This window comes from Podarcis raffonei, chromosome 2 (assembly GCF_027172205.1).
Source record: "Podarcis raffonei isolate rPodRaf1 chromosome 2, rPodRaf1.pri, whole genome shotgun sequence".
In the NCBI taxonomy this organism is placed as follows: domain Eukaryota; kingdom Metazoa; phylum Chordata; class Lepidosauria; order Squamata; family Lacertidae; genus Podarcis; species Podarcis raffonei.
Window position 1 is genome coordinate 111,971,605 of NC_070603.1, and position 21,053 is coordinate 111,992,657.

Genomic DNA, 21,053 nt, shown 5'->3' on the forward strand with positions numbered 1-21,053 from the left:
GTGGCGCTGTGGTATAAACCACTGAACCTAGGGCTTGCCGATCGGAAGGTGGGTGGTTCAAATCCCTGCGACGGAGTGAGCTCCCGTTGTTCGGTCCCAGCTCCTGCCCACCTAGCAGTTTGAAAGCATGTCAAAGTGCAAGTAGATAAATAGGTACCACTCCGGTGGGAAGGTAAACGGCATTTCCGTGCGCTGCTCTGGGTCGCCAGAAGCGGCTTAGTCATGCTGGCCACATGACCTGGAAGCCGTACACCGGCTCCCTCGGCCAGTAAAGTGAGATGAGCGCCGCAACCCCAGAGTCGGTCAGGGGTACCTTTACCTTACTCCCTAATATAAGTGTTTATATTGTAGCCTCACATAACTATGATTCTGTAATCTTTAAGTAAGAAACCTGACTCACACATACAATTTCTAGGGGTCAGAGGAGCGGTTAGATTAGAAATGCCATTTTTTCCTTACTTTGATATGTCTCAAATGATTATGGTTTTGCTAAAATACATTTTACTTTTTGTTAATGGTTCAAAATTCTTGCCATCCAAAATTCTTGTGGCAGGCTATATACTTCATACAAAGGAGCAGGAAATAGGCAGTGGGTCAGAGAACCTCTGCAATTGTTAAGCTGATAGAAAAGGTGTGCATAAAGACTCAGATCAATAAATCCCGGATTGTGTTTGGTGTGGATGCTCAAGAGAAACTTCCATCTGCCTGAGTAGAAATTCAAGGTGCTGTGTACAAAACCTGTTTTATATGCATTATTAAACCAAATAATAATAAAAAACTTTACCAAAAAAAGGGAGCAGTTTAGACATATTTGCAAGATGGGCAAATCCTGCAGCCAGTGGTCAATGAAAGGGACGGGGAGAAAGAGAGAAAGAATCCCATTAAAAAAAAATACAGTAATAAAAATTTGAGAAACAGATAACAAGCTGTGGAACTGTCAGAGCCATTGACGTCCGATCGCGGAGCTTCCTGATTGGGTAATTCAGAAATGGGGCGTGTCCACACCATTCAGCCCCTCCTTCCTCGCTATTGGGCCGGCCGTTCTCTCCTATCCAGGGTATTAGCAGCGGTTGCCCAGATACCGTTAGCAGCATCTCCAACGCTCAGCAAGGCGATCTGTCACTTACGCCACGCCGTCCTCTGATTGGCTGATTTCACGAGGGGCGGGCCGCGGCGGCTCGCTTTCCCTTCAGGCCCTCGCCCCGCCTATTCGGCGCTCACTTCATTCACGGGCCCGCCCGCCTGCCCATCACGCCTCGCTCCGTTCCGATTGGCTTTGCGCTGAAGGGTGGGGCGTCCCTTTGCGTTCGTTTCCTCGGAGCGGGCTCGCGGCTCGCGCATGAGCAGTCCGGGCTCCGGGTCGGTTGGTGGAGCGTTAGTCGGCGTCGGCGGAGGTTTGAGAGGAAAAGGGCCGCCTCCCCTCAGTGGTGGCGAGTTAGGGCGCAGCGGCTGCCAGAAGCAGCGTAGCCCTTGTGCGGGGATGTGGGAAGCAGCTGACGAAGGGGAGAAATGGGGTTCCAGACGAGGGTTTTCCAAACTGGGGGTCTCCAGCTGTTTTAGGACTACAATTCCCATCATCCCTGACCGCTGTTCCTGCTAGCTAGGGATGATGGGAGTTGTAGTCCAAAAAAGCAGATGGCGACCCCCAGTTTGGGACTGTTCTAGATGAAGTGAAGCGGTGCTTTTTATGCTCAACTCGAAATAGAAAGCTTAGTCAGCGATGGGAGACTCGACCAAATCTTGACAAGGAAGTGTGAGAATCCCATTATTTTCCTCCAAGGGTTTGCAAACTGCCTGCATAAAAGTCAAAAAAGCCTCCCGGGTTTTTGTCTGCTTTATGGACCAGAATGAGAGAGAATGACCAAGTCATCTTATCTGTCTTTTTTTTTATATACTACTTTATGCCAAAATATGCTACCTTGATGGCAATAAGGTGTGAATGGGTTCTAGAGAGAGGCTCCTGTGATTTCTTGAAGAACAGTGCATTGTTTTATATTATTATATTTATAAAAATTGCATTCTTTTATATTACTTCCGTAAGATGTTAGTAGTATATAGCCTCATTGAGTGCTATTATAGTGGGGTTGTTTCATATGAGTTAGACCAGGCATGTCTAAAGTCCGTTTCGGGGGCCTAATCTGGTCAGTTTAATCTGGCCGCTGTGGCAGTTTATTCCCTGGGGTAAAATCCTAAAAAAACCAATCCTAAAAGAAGCTCAACAACTCCAACCCTTAAAAAGTTCAACAACTTCAATGCTAAAGAAAGGTCAACAACGTTGGTCGGCCCCCACGGCCCTTCACTTCATCAAATCTGGCCCTCTTTGGAAAAAAATTTGGACACCACTGAGTTAGGCCTTCTGTTCTAGAGCTTTGGGTTCAAGCCTGAAAATATTCAGTTAGATTAGGTAAACATTTCTGTATCTTTTGAAGGACAGTGACTTGGGACCATGGACAGAAGGAATGATCCAGACAGACGGCTGAACCCACCGGCTGCATTCAGAGGTTCAAAGCCCACTGGTAAAGCAAGAGGAAATTTATTATCTCAATTCCCCACACACTGATTTTTTAAATATTTGCTGCCTGCTTACGATGCACAGAGAGCCCAGCCACAGTTACCTATATGTTGCTGGACTCTAGATAAAATATCTGTAAAGTACATGAAACCTCTGTTAGTAAAAAGTGCAGCTACTAGGTTACCAAAACCAGCCATAGAAGACTCATCTTGCCAGTTCTTAAGCAGTGAAGCTGGTTTCTAGTCACAACTGAACATGATAGTTGTTGCCTATATAGTCCAAATGGCTTCTTACTTGGCTATTTGAAAGGCTGCCTTTATTGTATGAATTTGCCGAACTGTCATCTGAAATGACTCCTGCCATGATTTGAAGTTAGGCAATGCATGACTGAAGTGAAGGTTGTTCCAGCATTGTCAAACTGATCTTCCCCCATATCCTTTCTATCTTTCTTGTGCCAAGAATAGGGCTTGTGCATCATATTCATTTATATACAGTAGCTGCCAACAGCACTGTTTCAACATTTCGACTGATACAAACTGCTTTAGGAAACATTATTGTCTGGCAAGTGTGATTTAAAAAAACCAGCAAGTCATAGGTAAAGGTAAAGGGACCCCTGACCATTAGGTCCAGTCGTGACCGACTGGGGTTGCGGCGCTCATCTCGCTTTATTGGCCGAGGGAGCCAGCGTAAAGCTTCCGGGTCATGTGGCCAGCATGACTAAGCCGCTTCTGGCGAACCAGAGCAGCGCACGGAAACGCTGTTTAGCTTCCTGCCGGAGCGGTACCTATTTATCTACTTGCACTTTGACGTGCTTTCAAACTGCTAGGTTGGCAGGAGCAGGGATGCGTCCCTATAAAACTGTTTCTGCCTGGTTTCGAACCAGGGACCTTTCGCGTGTGAGGCGAACGTGATAACCACTACACTACAGAAACTGTGGGCCTTAAATGTAGATTGTGCACAGTTATTCACATTTCAGCATAAGGAAGGGTTTTTCAACTAGTTTCTGGAGCAGCACCTCTTAAGAGCAGCAAATATTGATAGGAGATAATGTTTACATGGTAGTGCAAAGCTTCACCTGTTGGTTTTTGCAAATCAAGATATTGTTAAAAGCACAAGGCAAGCCAGGCTATCCCTCCTCCTTTGCAGTTGCTAACTATGTTTGGTGAGAATTTGGGTTAGCTTTGCACAACTTCTGCTAGTATGAAGACCAGTTATGTGGATCTGTTTTCTGCATCTCGATTATGAATGGTTTCCTTTCAATGAAAGTTTTCCAGATCACCCTATTTCCTGCACTTAAACTCTTTCTAACAGGGCTATGTAGCAATCTGATCTCATAGCAATCTGCTGTCATTTCTTCCTTAGGGCCAAAGGAGTTGATCCCACCTTCACATTTCCAGAGCCGGTCAGCACCACCTCTAGCTGTCTCTACTACAGTGCCCTGGGATGTCCCTTGCCTTCCTAACTATGAGGCAGTTGAACTCAAGCGAGAAAACCAGAGATTGAAGGATGAACTCCACAGATGGGCCACAAAGGGAGATAAGGCAGAAGAACCAGGAACCAGAACCAGGTGAAATGACCCCTACAATTTCCCCCTTTCCTCTGATCCATTTCACCCTATACCACCCAATTATGAACATTATTTTACTTATTTAACGGCATTTATAGACCAGGAAATCAAAAAACAGAAATCTCTAAGCAGTTTACATAGAATAGTGGAAAAATTATTAATCAAAACACAGGTGAAATAAACAGAATGTAAAAACAAGCATGCTTAATAAAAATACAGTGGTACCTTGGTTCTCAAACTTAATCTGTTCCGGAAGTCCGTTCCAAAACCAAAGTGTTCCAAAACCAAGGTGCGCTTTCCCATAGAAAGTAATGCAAAATGGATTAATCCGTTCCAGACTTTAAAAAACAGCCCCTAAAACAGCAATTTAACATGAATTTTACTATCTAATGAGACCACTAATCCATAAAATGAAAGCAATAATCAATGTACTGTACTATAAAATAAGACAGTATTGTAGATGATAAAAATTAAAATTATTATTTTTTTCTTACTAGCACTGATGATAGTCATTGTTTGGACTGGGGGGCTTTTATCCATTTCCGCAGTCACACAATCAATCAGTAGCTGAACTGGGTTCCACACAGTCACAAAAACAAATTAACCGAAAAAGCCTCAAAAACAAAAATGCAGAATAAACAGCAAAAGCATCAAACTTAATCCGTTCCAAAACATTCAAAAACTAAGATGCGGCTTCTGATTGGAGTAGGTGCCCTGGAAACAATAGCTGACAGCCGCATCAGATGTTCAGCTTCTGAAAAACGTTCAAAAACCGGAACACTTCTGGGTTTTTTGGCGTTTGGGAACCAAGGCGTTTGAGAACCAAGGTACCACTGTACATGTTTTCGTAGGTTTGCAGAAATAAAAATAGATTTTATGAGACACTTCCCTTAACTTGTGGTTCTCCACTGAAGAACTGAGTACATCGAGAACTGAGAGCATCTCCTGCTAGGCACATTGTACCCCAGCTTTGCTCTATTTGCTGTATCTCTCTGGTGCTCTTCTCCCCTTTTCCCCAGGAGTCATTCCATATACTGGAGTTCAGCTTGTGACCAGCTCACTCCTTGAACAGCAGCCCTTAGAATGGAAACACCCTGAACTTTTGAACCAACTAGCAAGACATGAAATAGTGCCCCCTGGAGGTGGGAGGACTTTATGACAAATTCTTTATCTTACAGGTCATTGGATAGAGGAGCTGAGCCCTCAAGCATATGTCACACCTTGGCCATGTCCCAACAGGCCGAGATCATCTCCCACCAGCTCCACGAGATCCAGCGACTGGAGGCGGAGCTTGCTGCCTTCCGAGTTGCCTCAGCCCAGCAAGAAGCAGCAGTGGCCAGTCGAGAAAACACCCTCTCTGACCTTCAGAGTGAGCTTGCAATACTAAAAAGCCGGAGCAAGGCAGAGGCTGCTGGCTTGAAGGCAGAATTGGAGGAAGTCAGGAGCAGCAGCAGACTGGAAATTGAGGCTCTCAAGGTAGAGCTGGAGGAGCTTAGGAGGCAGAGGCGCTTGGAGGCCGATTCCCTGAAAGAGGAGCTGGAGTTGACCAAGGAAAGGTCCAGACATGAAGTTGGGCTGGCGCGAGGAGAGCTGCAGGGGGCCCTTGAGAAAGCAGAAGCTGAGCAGAGGAGGCAAGAGGAAAGGGTGCGAGAGTGCCTAGAGACAGTGCTCAGGGAGCACCAGGCGGAGGTGAGTGCTCAAAGGAAAGCAATCTGGGAGAAAAAGTTGTTTTGAGTGGGTGCAGAATAAAAACTTGGATTGGCATCTCTGCTAGATAAGTCTCTGCAAGCCATGGAGAGCGGCGGTCCTCCAAATGCTACTGTACTCCAGTTCCCACCAGCCTTAGACAGCATAGCCAGTTGTCGCAGATAATGGGAATTACAGTGCATCAGCTATTGGTGGGCTGCAGGTTCTCCATTCCTTGCTCTAGGTTTTCTGGGAGAGTAGTGTGAACAGCAGGAGGTTGCTGCTCACCAGGATGTTAGCCTGTTCCTCTCTTTCCACAGTTGTCCAGGCTTTCTGAAGTCCACGGGGCTGAAGTTGCGTCCCTGAAGCAGCAGCTGTGGGCACTCCAACAGGATTTGGGGGCTCAGCAGAAAGAGGCTGCCCAGTTAAGGGAGAAGAGGGACGTTCTCCAGAACCAGCTCAGGTGTGATCACTCCTCCAAGTTCTTTTCCTCCAAGGGCCCACTGGGGTTGTCTCCAGGCAGTGCCAAAGGCAACCCCTTGTATTTCTCTCCTTCAGTGCAGCTGAGGCAGAGTTGGCTTCCCAGAATGCTTCGCTCCTGCAGCTGAAGACCTATGTTGGGGAACAGGAGTCAAAGCAGCCTAGTGCTGAACGGGACCAACTTATGAGCAGAGTGCAGGTGAGACCTGGGGGCTTTTCAGACATGGACAGTTAAATGTAAAAGGACCCCTGACCATTAGGTCTAGTCATGGCCGACTCGGGTTGCGGCGCTCATCTCGCTTTATTGGCCGAGGGAGCCGGCGTACAACTTCCGGGTCATGTGGCCAGCATGACTAAGCCGCTTCTGGCGAACCAGAGCAGTGCATGGAAACGCCATTTGTCGGAGCCAGCCGTTACAAATGGCGCTTACTTTAGCATAAAATAAAGACGCAGAGAGCTAGCATATTTCCATGGACGGAGGGCAGCTCATTTCAGACATCTTCTCCTCTCCTCCGGTCACTTTTTATTATCCTTTGTTCTCTCCAGCCGCATGGCTGTTTGCCAATCTCATGTTACCTCATCCGGCCAAGGCTTAAACCCACCCACACCATATAGGGTCATCACTGCCCAGAGGAAACACAACTCCTTTTAAGGTCAATACAATTCTAATACATGGTAAGGCACAGACATGCTGGTCACCGAGGTCAGCAAGGCACCAGGTGGCGCTACAAACCTTTGCTAGGGCTTTATGACTCCCACAGCCATTTACCTTCCCGCCAGAGCGGTACCTATTTATCTACTTGCACTTTGACATGCTTTTGAACTGCTAGGTTGGCAGGAGCAGGGACCGAGCAACGGGAGCTCACCCCATCGCAGGGATTCGAACCGCCAACCTTCTGATTGGCAAGTCCTAGGCTCTGTAGTTTAACCCACAGCGCCACCCACGTCCCACACAGCATCTAAGTGATGATGATGATATTTTATTATGTATACCCCACCTATCTGACGGGGTTGTCCCAACCGCTCTTAAGTGTTGCTGTTGTTCTTTAAGCTACAAGTGGAATACCAACTTTGCTTCCATCCTTCTGGAATCCAAATAACCATCCTGTTGCCCTTTCTCCAGCTTCAGATGGGGGTGGGTGGGGCTTGAGCCGTAGTGGGCCAATGGAGAGAGCACTTTAAGACTTCTGATTGTTCCTAGCCATGCCTTTACCTGTCCCACACCTGGCAGGGGCAGATGGTCACAGTTTTGGGAAAACGGACTTCCCAGGCCAAGTTAGGAACCCTACCAGGCCTAATTTCACCTGCATGCCTGAGGGTTAACCCCCAGCCTCAGAAATGGCTGGAGCAGTACATACAATCTACTGTAAGGTTACCAGATTTTTTTCAAAGAATCCAGGAACACTTTTTTTTTGAAAAGAGGAAAAAAAGTTGTTTTTAAAAAAGTAAAAGAAGAAGCAGCAGCAATGTCTTCTCTTCTGTGGTCTCCTCTGTCGCGCGGCCTTCCTCTGGGCCCTGGCCTGCTCTCTTGGAGTGCTAGCCGCAGTGGAGTAGGCTCGGGTTGGGCCTGGGCTCGGCCACGTGTCCTTGCCCTCCCGGTGCTTTCCTACCTCCTCAGTGGCGGCAGTGCTGTGGCAAGGGCGGGGCTCCCCTCTTTTTTCTCCTTCCTCTTCCTCTCTCTCTCTCCCTTCTCCTCCTCCTTCTCCCTGCGTTGGCTCTGGGGTTTTCCTGGCCCTGGAGCGCTGCTGGGCAGTCGGCCAGCTGGGCGCTCTCACTCTCGGCTCAGTTTGGGTCGTGGGGGGGGGGGGTCAGCAGTTCCCCCAGTTAACGTGCCAGGCGTCCCCGGTTCCCCCTTGGCAGTGGCAGTCTCAGCAGCCCGGAGCCAGCCTGGTAGCGCAGTTGGCTCTGGCTGGCTTCAGGAGCTGCTCGCTGCCATGCTGCCCACCATTTTGCCTCGCCGGAAGTCCCCATATGATGTGTCTTGTGCCGTTGAACCAATCATGCAACTTTCATTCCCTACTGATAAATCTACAACACTTAAAATATAAATCCGGGGACAGATTTGTAATTCCAGGGACTGTCCCCGGGAAACGAGGACGTCTGGTAACCATAATCTACTGCAGAGTTGCTTGATGAATCACCAATACCTGGAGAAATTGTGCAAACTGTTCTACTGTGCTTTCTAAAAAGTCAGATTTTCAGAGTTCAGGGGGGTGGAGGAAGGAATGTCGAGCACAGAAAACAGGAGCGGAATACATTTTTCATGATAGCATGCATATGTCCCATAAAAAGTGAGAGAACAAAGTGTGGCTGTTCCACATGAAATGCCCAGTATGGAAGCAGCCCAGGATAGGAAAGGTAACACAAGGCACTTCAAATAGCAGAGCTCCTTTTCTTCTGCATGGATTTATGAGGATGCAGCATGACTGCAACATTACTTTGCTCTTATTTCAGCAACTGGAAGAAGAGAAGGATGCATTGAAAATTACAGCTGAGCTGCTGCAGGTTCGCCTAACTTCCCTCAGCGATATTCTGATGCTACAGGAGATGGAGCTCAGCAAGAAGGTAGATACATTTGAGGACAGTGGGTATGATAGTGAAGAATAGTAGCTTTGTGGGTCCCAAATAGTAGATTACAGTACTGCAAACAATTCAAAATAGCTCTTTTGATTAACTGGGTATTGGGTACACAACCACACCCTTCTTAAAAGCTGTTTTATTTCATGTTTGATCTTTTCAGGTGCAGCTTGAGGATCCTCTCCGGCCTGAATCATCTCAGAAATGGCAGTACCTGCTGACTCGGTGGCGGGAGAAAGTATTTTGTCTCCTGGTGCAGCTGAAATCTCAGGAGCTCAGTCACAGGGATACCACCAAAATGCTAGAAAGGAAGGTATGTGCTTGATTTAAGAGAGGGGGCTGTGTTGGAGTGGAGCAGGAGAACCTGAAAGCCCAAGCTCCTAGGTAGGTTTTTTGAAAATGGAGTGTGGAAGAGCATGAGAATTGTGAGCCAGGACTCCTGGGATCTCCAGGAAGGGAATCCGAGGTTTCTGTGAGGATTACAGAGATATCTGAATTCATGCTACAGTGGTGCCTCGCAAGACGAAATTAATCCGTTCCGCGAGTCTCTTCGTCTTGCGGTTTTTTCGTCTTGTGAAGCACGGCTTAGCGGCTATTAGCGGCTTTGCGGCTATTCACGGCTTAGCGGCTTTAAGAAAAAGGAAACAAACTCGCAAGAACTCGCAAGACGTTTCGTCTTGTGAAGCAAGCCCATAGGGAAATTCGTCTTGCGGAATGACTCAAAAAACGGAAAACCCTTTCGTCTAGCGAGTTTTTCGTCTTGCGAGGCATTCGTCTTGCGGGGCACCACTGTAGTTGTGGAGGAGCCTGGAAACTGTTACCAGGCTAGTAAAAAAATAAAAGTTGCCTGCTACCAACCAGACTATCAGAAGAGGGAGAAGTCCTTGAAGATACCTGCTATCTTTCTACTTTGGTTGAAGATGAAATTATTATTTTTTGAATTTATATACCACCCTATACCTGGGGGTCTCGGGGCGTCTCTTGAAAACAAGCAGGTTGGCAGAAGATGGGTGAAGCAATCTGCCGCAAGCAATGTTGTTAGCAGTCAAATGGTTAAATGCAAAGCTTACATGGTAATAAGCCAGGTCTTAATTTTCTGCTTACAGGTCAAAGAGCTAGAAGGTGAAGTGGAGTCCAGAGACCAGAAGGTGGCACTGTTGCTCCACAGCCTAGAAGACAAATCTGCTGAAGCAGATATGGAAAGAGTGAGAAACAAAGTAAGTTGTTCTCATACGCCCCTTGCTCAAGAAGACTACTTTAGAAAGGGGCACATCCTTTCCCCCATTAAAACAGCCTTAAGAGCTGAAGGGTGGAGGAGTCCGTGACAAGTGAGTTTAGGGCCTCTCTCTTTCAGGGGGGAGTATTTCTTAGAGCTTTCTCATTCCTTCCAGACTCTGCAGGCAGAGGCATTGCGCTCGAATGATTTGGCACAGGATCTTCAGCGGAGGGCAGAGACCACTGAAAATGCCCTTCGGGCCCTGGGGGATTTTGTCAGCAGGTAACTGGGAAAGATGGTGATGTATGGAAGTGAGAGCTGGACCATAAAGAAGGCTGATCGCCGAAGAATTTATGCTTTTGAATTATGGTGCTGGAGGAGACTCTTGAGAGTCCCATGGACTGAAAGAGGATCAAACCTCCCCATTCTGAAGGAAATCAGCCCTGAGTGCTCACTGGAAGGACAGATCCTGAAGCCGAGACTCCAATACTTTGGCCACCTCATGAGAAGAGAAGACTTCTTGGAAAAGACCCTGATGTTGGGAAAGATGGAGGGCACAAGGAGAAGGGGACGGCAGAGGATGAGATGGTTGGACAGCGTTCTCGAAGCTACAAACATGAGTCTGACCAAACTGCGGGAGGCAGTGGAAGACAGGAGTGCCTGGCGTGCTCTGGTCCATGGGGTCACGAAGAGTCGGACACGACTAAATGACTAAACAACAACAAAACTGGGAAAGACAAAGCAATAATGGTTGGATTCCCCCAGCTCTGTGGTCCTCCAGGTACTGAGGACTGCAGAGAACCTGAGAAAGCCCAAAGGCCATTTATTTGACACCTCCAATTTCCAGAAGTCTTCCTGCTCCTTCCTTGCTCTTGGCTAACTTTCATTTAATGGTTTTTACTCCTCCTTTTAAAGTCCAGGCTAAGATGCTGTGTCTTCTTCTGCTCCACAGGCTAAGCCAGCAGCTGACTGGACAGGAAGAATCATGGAGAGCAGCCTTGTCACGCCTCATGGGACTGGGAAACAGAGTTGCTTTTGCAGCCAAGAGAGTTGACACTGTCCAAGGTAATGGTGGCAAGCCATTTTGCAATCTAGACATTATGCAATCTTCATCGCCAAACCCAAATCTTGATATTCTTGCTGGGCATATCTTGACCCACATGAGACTCAATTACTTCCATATAACTAGTGAAGCTACATTAACCATAATATTATAATCTCTTTACTTTATATGCATTGTTTTTATTTATGAGTTAGGATCCTACCCTCATGGTGGTGGATACACACTTGAAAAAACAGTGGTACCTTAGGTTACATACACTTCAGGTTACAGACTCCGCTAACCCAGAAATACTACCTCGGGTTAAGAACATTGCTTTAGGATGAGAACAGAAATCGTGCACTGGCGGCGCGGCAGCAGCAGGAGGCCCCATTAGCTAAAGTGGTGCTTCAGGTTAAGAACAGTTTCAGGTTAAGAACAGACCTCCGGAACGAATTAAGTACTTAACCCAAGGTACCTTTTAATGAGGGTGAAAGAGGAGAGCGCAAAATATGGTCTGAAGCTCAACATCAAAAAAACGAAGATCATGGCCACTGGTCCCATCACCTCCTGGCAAATAGAAGGGGAAGAAATGGAGGCAGTGAGAGATTTTACTTTCTTGGGCTCCATGATCACTGCAGATGGTGACAGCAGTCACGAAATTAAAAGACGCCTGCTTCTTGGGAGAAGGGCAATGACAGGCCTAGACAGCATCTTGAGAAGTAGAGACATCACCTTGCCAACAAAGGTTCGTATAGTTAAAGCCATGGTTTTCCCAGTAGTGATGTATGGAAGTGAGAGCTGGACCATAAAGAAGGCTGATCGCCAAAGAATTGATGCTTTTGAATTATGGTGCTGGAGGAGTCTCTTGAGAGTCCCATGGACTGCAAGAAGATCAAACCTCTCCATTCTGAAGGAAATCAGCCCTGAGTGCTCACTGGAAGGACAGATCGTGAAGCTGAGGCTCCAGTACTTTGGCCACCTCATGAGAAGAGAACACTCCCTGGAGAAGACCCTGATGTTGGGAAAGATGGAGGGCACAAGGAGAAGGGGGTGACAGAGGATGAGATGGTTGGATAGTGTTTTCGAGGTTACCAGCATGAGTTTGACCAAACTGCGGGAGGCAGTGGAGGACAGAGGTGCCTGGCGTTCTCTGGTCCATGGGGTCACGAAGAGTCGGACACGACTAAACGACTAAACAACAACAACAAAACCACTGTAATCAAATTCGAAATTCTTCCATTTGTAACAATCCGGGATGTTGGGTTTTTATAAATCATTTTAATCCAATTACAGTAATCTAGTGGAAGACAGGAGTGCCTGGCGTGCTCTGGTCCATGGGGTCACGAAGAGTCGGACACGACTAAACAGCTAAACAACAACAACAAATAGGGAAGCCAAATTTATGTAACACAAACCCTATGAATTCTTTATACATTCTGTCAAAAGCCTTCTCTGCATCTAATGACAATCTTATAAACCCTTCATCTTTATTTAAATTTATCAAATCTATTGTTAATCTGATATTATCTGTAGCTTGCCTTGTTTTTATAAAACCTGTTTGATTATTAGGTATCAAGTCTTGAATAACTTTTTGTAATTTTGCTGCCAATGTTGCATTCAAAATCTTTGCATCAACATTCATTAATGATATTGGTCTATAATTTGCACATTTAGTAGGGTCTTTGTTAGGTTTTGGTATAATTAGTATTAAAGCTTCATTGAATGTTGTAGCAGATATACCTTTATGAGCTATTTCCTCATAGACTTCTAGAAGTCTGGGGACTAGTAGATTTTTGAATATTTTATACCATTCTATAGGAAGGTGGTCTGCTCCAGGTGATTTCCCATTTCCCATTGTATCTATTATCTATTACATTCTCAATATCTAATGTATTTAGGGGTGCTGATAGCATATCCTTTTGATATTCTTCAATAGGTGGTATTTTAATATCTTGAAAGAAGTTTTTCCACCTCATTCTCTGATATATTTTCTGGCCCTTCATATAATTATTTGTAAAATTAAAAAAATTCATTATTGATATCTACTGATGAGGTTGCTGCGATGTTATTTTCATTTCTTATTAAGGGTATTATTTGGTTCACTTTCTTTTGTTTTAGACGATTAGCTAGAATTTTTGTTGGTCTTTCTCCCTGTTCCCAATATATTTGTCTTAGACTTAGTAGGCTGAACTCAATTTTTTGAGCTAGTCTATTATTCAGTTCTAATGTTAGTTGTTGTATTCTTTCATATGTAATCTTAGATGGGTTATTTGCCATATCGCCCCACAGTGTTTTTAAAGAATTTTTAAAATTATTTTCTTTTAATCTTTGCAGCTTGGTTTTATGGGCAGAGAGAGATATTATCTTCCCTCTGATGTAAGCTTTGACTGGACTTAACCGTCCAGGGGTCCTTGACCTAATTTACATAATACACTTTCCACACTTGTAAGAAACCATTTTTTTAGTGGGGTAGCACTAAAGTTTTGACATCAGGCAGGTGCCTTCACTGTAATCTTTCCAGTGCCTGCTTAAAACGTGTTTTGTTTCTACACAAGCCCATCTAGTTTCACTTTTTCTCCGCTGTTGATTTTAATCATGGTTTGAATATTTTGAATAATTTTATTGCTTTATTTTGCAATGTGAACTGCTTAAAGTGTTTTAGAACAATCAAGTGATATATAAATCTTGTTAAACAAATACTTTTTTAAGGCAGTTACCTCATGTAGTAGATTGCAAGGGAGGGGTAGGCTCAAGTTCCCCTGTCGGTCTTTGTATGACTTGCCTTAGGTGCTGAAGAAGGCATTGTCCTAGCACCAGAGGTGTTAAATGGTGTTAAGATATGACTGCCAGTCTTTCTATACACAGAAAGGAGTGGGAGTGCACTCTTGTTCTTTCCCTGAGGCAGAAAAATATATTGGGTCAGCCGTGTCTAAGGGATTTCCTGTACCTTTCTTCTGGCTACATTATTTTAAGCTCATTGACATTTATAACTACAGTCAAAACACTAGTTTAGATGGTTGCAGACAACCCCTTTATTCTTCATGATCTATATGTTAATGAATTTCACAACAGTTAAAGTGCTTTCTTTTTTGCCATCGCTAGATGTTGCTCTGTTCACATAATGTTCCCTCCCAACATACCAGACATACTTCAGATTATTTTCAGAGACTCCACAGACAACCTTTCCCCTCCCCTCAAATCTCTCAGGTGCCTTATCTTAATCCACAGACTTGACAATCCAATATTGTGCTATGCATATTTTAACTTTTAAGTAGAAGGTCACACTGAGTTCAGTTGAGATAATTTCCATATAAGTGTGACTGGGATTCTGTTCTCTCTCTCTCTGCCCTTTTTTGAATGGGACTGACTGAAGCTTTAGCCCCAAACTGTAACTCTATTCACACTTTAGCGAAGCCTCACTGAATTTGTCCCTGAACAGGCACACGCTTAGGCTGTCAAAGGAATTGTCATTCTGTTAGCAATTGGAGAGGTTTCCAATAGAGATCACTGCATCTTCGCTAAGCTACAGTTCCCACAATTATTTTTGGGAAATCATGATAGTTAAAGCAGCATAAAACTGGTAAGTCTACAGTGTGCTGCAAATCCCTCTCAGTTTGAAATCCCTGCAGCAGGACTGGGGAACCTTTGTCAGACCAAGGGTCACATTTCCACCTGGGGGCCCTATGCCTGTGGCGGGTGCGACCAAAAAGAAAAATAAGCGGAGCCATAAGTGTAAATTTCACCTTTGCACAGTAGGCTGATTTCTTCACTCAGTCCTCTAGCCTGCATCTAGGAAGCAAGAGGCATGATTAAAACTCAAGGATGCAATCTAGCCAGGCAAAAGCTCTCAAGGGCTGTTTGAAGCAGAGCCTGGGAGGGATGAGGTGTGAAGAGAGTCTCAAGGACCAGATAGAGGCTTAGAGGGTCATCTTTGCCCCCGAGGCCTGAAGTTTCCCACCCCTGCCCAGAAGCTTTTCACCTCTTTGCCTGTTCCTGTTATTTCTGCAACAGCTGTTCATTGCCATAGTTTTCAAAGCTTCAGAGACATGGGAGGGGGGGGTTCAGCATGAAGTATGCATGTTTTGAATGAATGTGCAAAAAACAACAACCACCCAGAACCCAAACTCAACGATTATTTCCATACCTTAATATGCATACTTTGTTTTCATCACTGTACTTGGGATTTCTGTTGCAGGCCCCAAACATATATCTGTTTTGGCAGGTAAAGCCTCAAGGGCCTATGATAGTCTGCACTATTAAAAAAGAATTCTCAATTTGTGGAGTCAACATGCACGTCTCTCCCCCGCCCCTGCATTCTAAATGGAAATTGTGGTCAGCATACATATTTTCTTTTTGCAACATGCTTTCATAGGATCTTCAGTTTTACTTACCGGTGGGATGACCACCTGGACTGTTTTTGTGTTGTGTTTTTCCTCTTGTATATTATAACAACTGATACGTTTGCTTCTCTTTAATACTAAAGTCTAGAATAGGAGCGGCTAAACTGTGACCCTCTAGACATTAATGGATTACAATTCCCATGAGCCCCAGCCAGCATGACCAATGGTCAGGGATGATGAGAGCTGCAGTTTTGCAACATCTGGAAGGCCACAGGTTCCCTGCTCCTGGTATATAAGTGGCCAAGGTCCCAAAATGAGCTTTTTGCCTAGATTTATTGCTTTTTTAAAAGCTGATACACTTCTGTCAATGAATAACTGAATAATTATGGCTTCCAGGGTTGGTATGCCAGAAGATAGCACTAGCCAGACTTCAGCAAGAGGAGAAATCTTGCACCACAAGATCAGACGATGAGAAGTAAGTTCAAAACTCTAATCTCAGTGCAGGCTGTGAAGAGTTGGTGACTGTGCATACTTCTTCCTTGAAAGGACAGAATGCTTTGCGAAATGGTCTTCACCGCAAAGTTGCTGTGCTTAAGATTTCTGCTTCGTATACAGAAACTAAGACAGAAATAAGAGACATTGCCTGTGCCATTTCAGTTCCACTCCATTCAAGACTTTACACTTTGAATAGCTCAGTCTCCAGTTAAGAGAATTTAGTATCTTCTGTGTTAGAGCAGAGATAGCAAAAGTTGGGGATTAAAGTCCCTGAGTTTCTAGGAATAGTACAGTGGTACCTCGCAAGACGAATGCCTCGCAAGACAAAAAACTCGCTAGACGAAAGGGTTTTTTGTTTTTTGAGCTGCTTCGCAAGACGATTTTCCCTATGGGCTTGCTTCGCAAGACGGAAACGTCTTGCAAGTTTGTTTCGTTAATACAGTTGCGACTTGACTTTGAGGAGCAACTCATAGAACGCGGTGTGGTAGCCTTTTTTGAGGTTTTTAAAGACTTTGGTGATTTTTGAAGCTTTTCCAAAACTTTCCCGACACCGTGCTTCGCAAGACGAAAAATATCGCAAGATGACAAAACTCGCGGAACGAATTAATTTCGCCTTGCGAAGCACCACTGTATTTGGCTTTTGTAGGGTAGAGCTGGAAGCCAAGGTCTAGCCTAACAGCAAAATATCTAACTGAAGCAAAGGCAGAGTTGAATGACTTGGCCCAGCCTTGTGGAGGAGTGGGATTCTGGCAACAACAACTTTTTGGTTAACTAGTGCAGTCAGCCAAAATTTTACCCCTGTGCAATTGAAACACTTGAGTGTCCAGGGTTACGACTGAACTTCTGATCTCTCTACTTCCTCTCCAGGATTCAGCCATCTTATGAAGACCTTCAAGCTGAACTACAGATGCTGCACAGAGAACGGGATCAACTCTCACTGGAGCTGAAACGTGGGGCTCAACTCATAGAGAAGAAAGTGGCTGAAGCAAAAGAGCAAGGTGACTAACTCTGGGCCCTCTTCTCACGAAGGTGACAAAGCTGTATCTGTACAATTTAAGACCACAGGTGAGGGTTCACCTGAACAAATTCTCCATACAGAACAAATTCCCTGCACTCAAAAGACCTAACGTCAGGTAGTACAGGTTGAACCTATTATTCTCCAAGACCTGCTAGTTTACCATGTGCAGGGAATTGGTGCGAGGAATTATTTTCAGTGAGTCACCACCCGTAATAAGATGGTCCGGGCACAGAACCAGGCCCTACTGTCAGTGACAGCACCCAGAAACTAGGTGTAGAAAAGCAGTGGGGAGGTGATTTGGGTATATTGGATTGCTGGGCACTGCCCTCAGCTGACTGTCTCCCCTCTGTCCTACAGCGGAGCTTGAGCTCAGGAAAACGAGGGAGTCATTGCAGAGCCTGCAGGAGGCACTGGAGGCAAAGACACTGGCGGAACAGACACTGAGGCAGCAACAGGAGGCCACAGAGAAGCAGCTGGAGGCAAGCTGCAGCAACCTACAGAGGAGTGAAGAGGCTGCAGAGAGTTTGAGGCAGGAGCTGGGACAGTTAAGAGCGGAGTATGAAAGAGGTATCTTAGGGTCATGCTGCATTTTTTCTGGGGAAGGAATGATTAACTTCAGAGGTGAGGCATGATGAGCTTTTAAATTGAGAAGTAGAAGCATGCATATGTACTCAATACTTGGTTTGGGCCCCTTTTGCATCTATTACTGCCTCAATGCAGCGTGGCATGGATGCTATCAGCCTGTGGCACTGCTAAGGTGTTATGGAAGACCAGGAAGCTTCAATAGCAGCCTTCAGCTCTTCTGCATTGCTTGGTCTCATGTCCCTCATCTTTCTCTTGGCAATGCCCCATAGATTCTCTATGGGGTTCAGGTCAGGCGAGTTTGCTGGCCAATCAAGCACAGTAATCCCATGGGCATTGAACCAGGTTTTGGTACCTTTGGCAGTGTGGGCAGGTGCCAAAGTCCTGCTGGAAATGAAGTCAGCATCCCCATAAAGCTCATCTGCGGAAGGAAGCATGAAGTGCTCCAAAATCTCCTGGTAGCTGTGTTGACCCTGGACTTAACAGAGCACAGTGGACCAACACCAGCTGGTGACATGGCTCCCCAAATCTCTTTTCTGATGAGAGCAGCTTTTGCATCTCATTTGGAAACCAAGGACCCAGAGTCTGGAGGAAGAATGGGGAGGCACACAATGCCAGATGCTTGAAGTCCAGTGTGAAGTTTCCACAGTCTGTGTTGATTTGGGGAGCCATGTCATCAGCTGGTGTTGAATTACTGAAATAAATGAACTTTTCCACGATATTCTAATTTTCCGAGTTTCACCTGTACTTGCCTTCTTCAAGTACTTTAGTTTCAGTGGAGTGTATTATTGAACTATGATGATGCCTCTCACTTGCCTGGATGGAGAGAGGTGGGTGTGAACGGAAACCCTTGACTCTGGTATATCTGACTTCCGTTGCATGTTTTTTCACCCACTTTTGCCTCTGCCACATCCAGTTTTTTCACCTTGCCCCACCCACCACCATGTAGCACTTGAGCTGAAAAGGGTTCCCCAGCTCTCATCTAACTCCTGGTAGGCCACCATTTGTGGCTGTAGGGCTGCTTTTGGCTTGGTGAGTCTGGGCCTGCATTTAGAAAAGCATAGAGAGCTGTCAGTGATCAAATGTGCAAAGGGTAAGGGCTGTCCAACAAGAGCAGAAGCCACTGGATACTGAAAACGTGAGAACGCTTGTAAATACAGTTAAGAGTCAGAGAAGGCACTGCCACCTGAGAGATTTGATGCATGACTTCCTGATACAATACTGTAATGAGCAAGGCATTGTGGGATGGGGGGCAAAACCCCTGCCTATTGTCATTTTCATGCCCTTTCTACATAGCCCTGCAGGAGAAGGTAACTGAAATTGAAACGCAGATGCGCAAGGATCTGTCAGAAATGGAGAGAGGACTCAATGAAGCACGGAGGGAACACACAAAGGCAGGTGAGCAGCACAACAGCTGTACAGGCAACGAGTGATATATACGTATATGCACACATCACAGTGACTTTGGAGTGGCTGGGAAAGGGGGGCCAGGCATAACGGGCATATGCGTGCTCTGCCGTCGCACATGATAACCTTGTGCAAATTGCAGATTGCCTGTAAATGGAAAGAGGCTACTGGGGTATGTTTTGTTGCCTGAGGCAGAAAATCCAAAAGGAGTCTTCTTGTGAAAACATGTGTATTAAATAGCAGGCACTTTTGTTGACAAAGATTGGGCATCTGATTCACTCTGCCTAATGTAGAGTCGGTATCGAGGGCCACAGCTCAGGGATAGATTATATACTTTTATGCAGAAGGTCTCAAGTTCAGCCACTTGTATTTCCATTTGGGGAAAAAGTCACTTGCAGCAGCAGGACTGGGAAAAATCCCTGCCTGAAGCCTGTTAGTTGTTGTGACACGCAACAATCCCATGTCTGCAACAAAAGGTGGAATGGAATCTCCCAACAGAGCATTTGTTTTACATGCAATTGGTCCTAGGTTGAATCCCTGATATTTCTAAGTAGGGCTGAGAAAGTTCACTGCCTGAAGCCCTGGAAAGCCGCTGTCAGCCGTTGTGGATAATACTGAGGCAGATGAACGAAGGGGACTACCTTAGTGTATAGCTGCTTCCTGTGTTCCTAGGGCAGTTGCAGTAGATGACACTGATAGCTGGATCAGTTGTTTGACTCTGCATAAAGTAGCTTTTGGTCTGCTGCACTGCAGGCGGAGCCAAACCTTCTTTACTCCCCTCTCTGCTTCTCACCCCTCTTTTGATCCTCCCTCCTGCTTTGTGTGTCTGCAGTGGTTGCCCTACGCCAGGCTGAGCGACAGGCAGCAAGAGACAGAGCTCGCAGCGACGAACTTGCCAAGCTGCAAGAGTCTGCCACGCAGCAGGAAATGGCACAACTTGAAGGACGTCTGCGGGAGCTTGAGAGGGACAAGAATCTGCTGATGGTACGTTCAAGGAGTGAAGGCACATGGCTGCCCCATATTGGTGCCTGTTGCATCCGTCAATGTCTGTCTCTTTCCATGCACAGGCTACCTTGAGGGAGGAAGGGCTGTTGGTCCAGCATCGACAGAATCGGCTCGCAGCAGTCCAGGGCCCAGCAGAATCAACTGAGAAGACCAGATCTAAGCCTCCATCTAAAGGTATAGGGTGGGATCCAGTGAGTTGCATCAGCAGAACCCTGGCCAAGGACTTCGGCTTGCACAACAGGGCTCCCACTTGCTCCCACCAAAATTGACCCCAGAACAGCTGAAATGCTTGTGCTGACAGAAGATTCAACATACTATTCCACCACACTTTACAGCAGCAGGCAGGCTTCAGAAGCGGCTATGTGCAGTTCTGTTCCCCAACATGTTGCTGCTGCTGTCTGTGCCCTCCCCACAAGCATCTGTCTGAGGCAACTGCTTCACTCTGACTAATGATAGGGCTGGCCCTGATAATAGGGCAGCTTGGTATGTCTTGCTACATCCTACAGTTGGCAGGTGTGCCGTTTCCCTTCCCACAATCCCTTGCAATTCTTTTAACTGCCAGATATAGAAGCCTTCTAGTTTCTGTTCTTCTCTATTCTTCTCAACACTCATCCCAGCGGTCACCAGGTTAAGAGCATCTACCTCACTGGCATTCTCCACTGATCTCCATCACTCCATGATCTTACGGGCTTTTCTCCCTCTTCCTACAGAGTCTCTGTTTGCTGTGCTGGATGACCTACAGGTACTGGGTGCTGCTATACTGGGAGAAGAAGCAGCAGCAGACAAAGAGAGAGACACCAGCGAGGGCACTTAAGTATAAATCCCTCCAGGGGAAGAAAAATCTACTTGGAGACACCAGGCCGTGGAAATGGATAGAAAGATGTTTGTAAATAAAAATTATTTTTATAGGCACATAGGCATTTATATTGGAAGTGTTCTTTTAAAAAACCTAGTCTCTAAAACACGTCATTACCTCCCACATCTCATTTCCTCCCTACCAATCTTGGTTGAGGGCTTCTTATATACACTGTTGATGCAAACCACCCACTAACTGCGTAAGATACATATATTCTTGTGTTCAGCCTAAAAAATGTTCAGGGTAGTTTACAATGCCTTATACAATTAA

General features: G+C 45.8%; 1 protein-coding gene and 1 non-coding gene across 4 annotated transcripts; one reads left to right on the plus strand and one right to left on the minus strand.

The window, feature by feature from the left end:
* Positions 1–1,282: 1,282 nt before the first annotated feature.
* CCHCR1 (coiled-coil alpha-helical rod protein 1) lies at positions 1,283–20,839 on the plus strand. Of its 3 annotated transcripts, none has more exons than XM_053378647.1 (18): positions 1,283–1,394; positions 2,430–2,516; positions 3,875–4,079; positions 5,258–5,768; positions 6,086–6,228; positions 6,324–6,444; positions 8,700–8,810; positions 8,986–9,135; positions 9,929–10,039; positions 10,214–10,320; positions 10,991–11,103; positions 15,817–15,895; positions 16,783–16,913; positions 17,291–17,500; positions 18,812–18,913; positions 19,755–19,906; positions 19,990–20,101; positions 20,638–20,839. In XM_053378647.1, exons 2-18 carry the CDS (start codon positions 2,447–2,449, stop codon positions 20,739–20,741), a joined length of 2,532 nt encoding a protein of 843 aa, XP_053234622.1. In that variant the 5' UTR covers positions 1,283–1,394; positions 2,430–2,446; the 3' UTR covers positions 20,742–20,839. The 3 variants fall into 3 exon arrangements, with proteins under 3 accessions (XP_053234622.1, XP_053234625.1, XP_053234623.1); XM_053378650.1 differs by lacking the exon at positions 1,283–1,394 and adding an exon at positions 1,401–1,753 and having other exon boundaries at positions 2,435–2,516; XM_053378648.1 differs by lacking the exon at positions 1,283–1,394 and adding an exon at positions 1,401–1,751.
* TRNAV-CAC (transfer RNA valine (anticodon CAC)) lies at positions 3,372–3,444 on the minus strand. The gene has a single exon. It is a non-coding gene; the product is annotated as a tRNA-Val (tRNA).
* Positions 20,840–21,053: the final 214 nt, after the last annotated feature.